The sequence below is a fragment of the Eimeria mitis genome, genomic scaffold (genome assembly GCF_000499745.2).
Source record: "Eimeria mitis Houghton genomic scaffold, Emh_scaff217, whole genome shotgun sequence".
NCBI classification, from domain to species: domain Eukaryota; phylum Apicomplexa; class Conoidasida; order Eucoccidiorida; family Eimeriidae; genus Eimeria; species Eimeria mitis.
Window position 1 is genome coordinate 581 of NW_013570496.1, and position 1,378 is coordinate 1,958.

The 1,378-nt window shown below is 59.5% G+C and overlaps 1 protein-coding gene across 1 annotated transcript in view; it reads right to left on the reverse strand.

Annotated features, from left to right (window-relative positions):
- Window positions 1-271: 271 nt before the first annotated feature.
- EMH_0003920 (Retrotransposon nucleocapsid protein, related) overlaps window positions 272-1,378 on the reverse strand; it is a gene marked incomplete at both ends in the record, with an annotated part of 2,046 nt that continues 939 nt past the window's right edge. The window contains 3 exons of the mRNA XM_013496559.1: window positions 272-425; window positions 825-990; window positions 1,102-1,375. Of these exons, the coding sequence (XP_013352013.1) occupies window positions 272-425; window positions 825-990; window positions 1,102-1,375 (594 nt within the window). The remainder of the gene's footprint in view (window positions 426-824; window positions 991-1,101; window positions 1,376-1,378) is intronic.

A 1,378-nucleotide genomic window follows, 5' to 3' on the forward strand; every position in this document is an offset into this window, starting at 1 on the left:
ACAGCTGACCTCCTTCCGCAGTACCTAGGCATCCTGGGCGTTGAGCTCAGGGCCTGGGTGTTGCGGGGGGGAGGCAGCCCCAAATGGGCTTCCGCCGTACCCCGCTGCGGCTGGCAGAGCAAGCCAGCCCCACGCGTGCAATAAAGGAAGCTTCAGGGAAGCTTCCTTTGCTGCATGCTTTGCCTCGTAACGAACTTGTGTAACGTTTGCAGGCACTTACGCGCAACATGCCAAAGCCGTCGATAGGCTCCTGAGCTAACTCTGCGCTAACTCATGTTACATCCGCCCCCCCATCAGCAAAACGCGCACGTCCTCGTGCGCAGATGGTCATGTTGAACTTGATGGATTGCTGCTGTTGCTGCTGCTGCTGCCGGTGCTGCTGCCGCTGCTGCTGTCGCTGCTGTTCTCCACACCGGTGCCCGTTCCTGCGATGAAACAAGGGAAAACTGGCGGAAAAAAGTCGACTATGTACAGATGTCAAGGCAGAGAGAAAGGGTGAGGGGAAGCAGCTTGTGAGTCGCCGCATCTGACTCAGACGGCGAGTCATGATGCGGCGGCCGTCTCGCTGCTGCGATGGTGCCTCGGCACCGCCTGAATAAGCTGGCCTGCAACAGGAACGGCAAATAGAGGCAGAGGAAAAGTCAAAAGAGAGAAAAGCCTGGACGAAAGCAGCGAAACTGCTACGATGTCGGCCCGACCAGGGCCACAGCTGGTGGCTAGCTAGAGTGGCACCTGACGCCGCTCCCGGCGCTGCCGCTGGGCAAAAAAATGAGAAAAAGGCTGCTTTCAGGTGTCTGGATGCTTGATTGCAAGTCATCCAGCACCAATGTAGTTGTGACCGCCCGTCCCGCTGCGCCGGGTCGCCGCCGATGGGGCGCCCGAGAAAGCCGCAGCAAAGCCCCAAAGGTGGTGCCCAGCCCCAATGGGCGAGGTACTGCTGGTCGGCAGCGCCCTCCCGCCACCTAGCGCGTCGTGTGTAAGGGAGAAGATCTGAGTAAGGAGGCAACGTAAATAGCCTCCGGGGGCATCGAGGAAGAAAAGTAGAATAAATTGCAGGGATCCGCCTAGGGATCCGCTATCAATGAGCCACCTAACACCCACCCCCGCCTCGTGCCTGCATGCGCACACTAGGTGTAGTCGATGCGAGGTCCAGGAGAGCACTGAGCTGTTTAGGGGGGATCGCCTCCCGTAAGCGATCCTCCGAAACCCACTCGGGATCGCGTGTGCCCGGCCATTTGACGTAATATTCGCGTTTCCGATGGCCGCGGCGGGAGGTAATTCGCACTTCGAGAATCACTGTATCCTCGGGGCGCGGAAGCTCGCGAGGTCGCTGCTGCTGTTTCCTCGCTAGAGTGCGAGGAAACCGCGGAGATTCCCG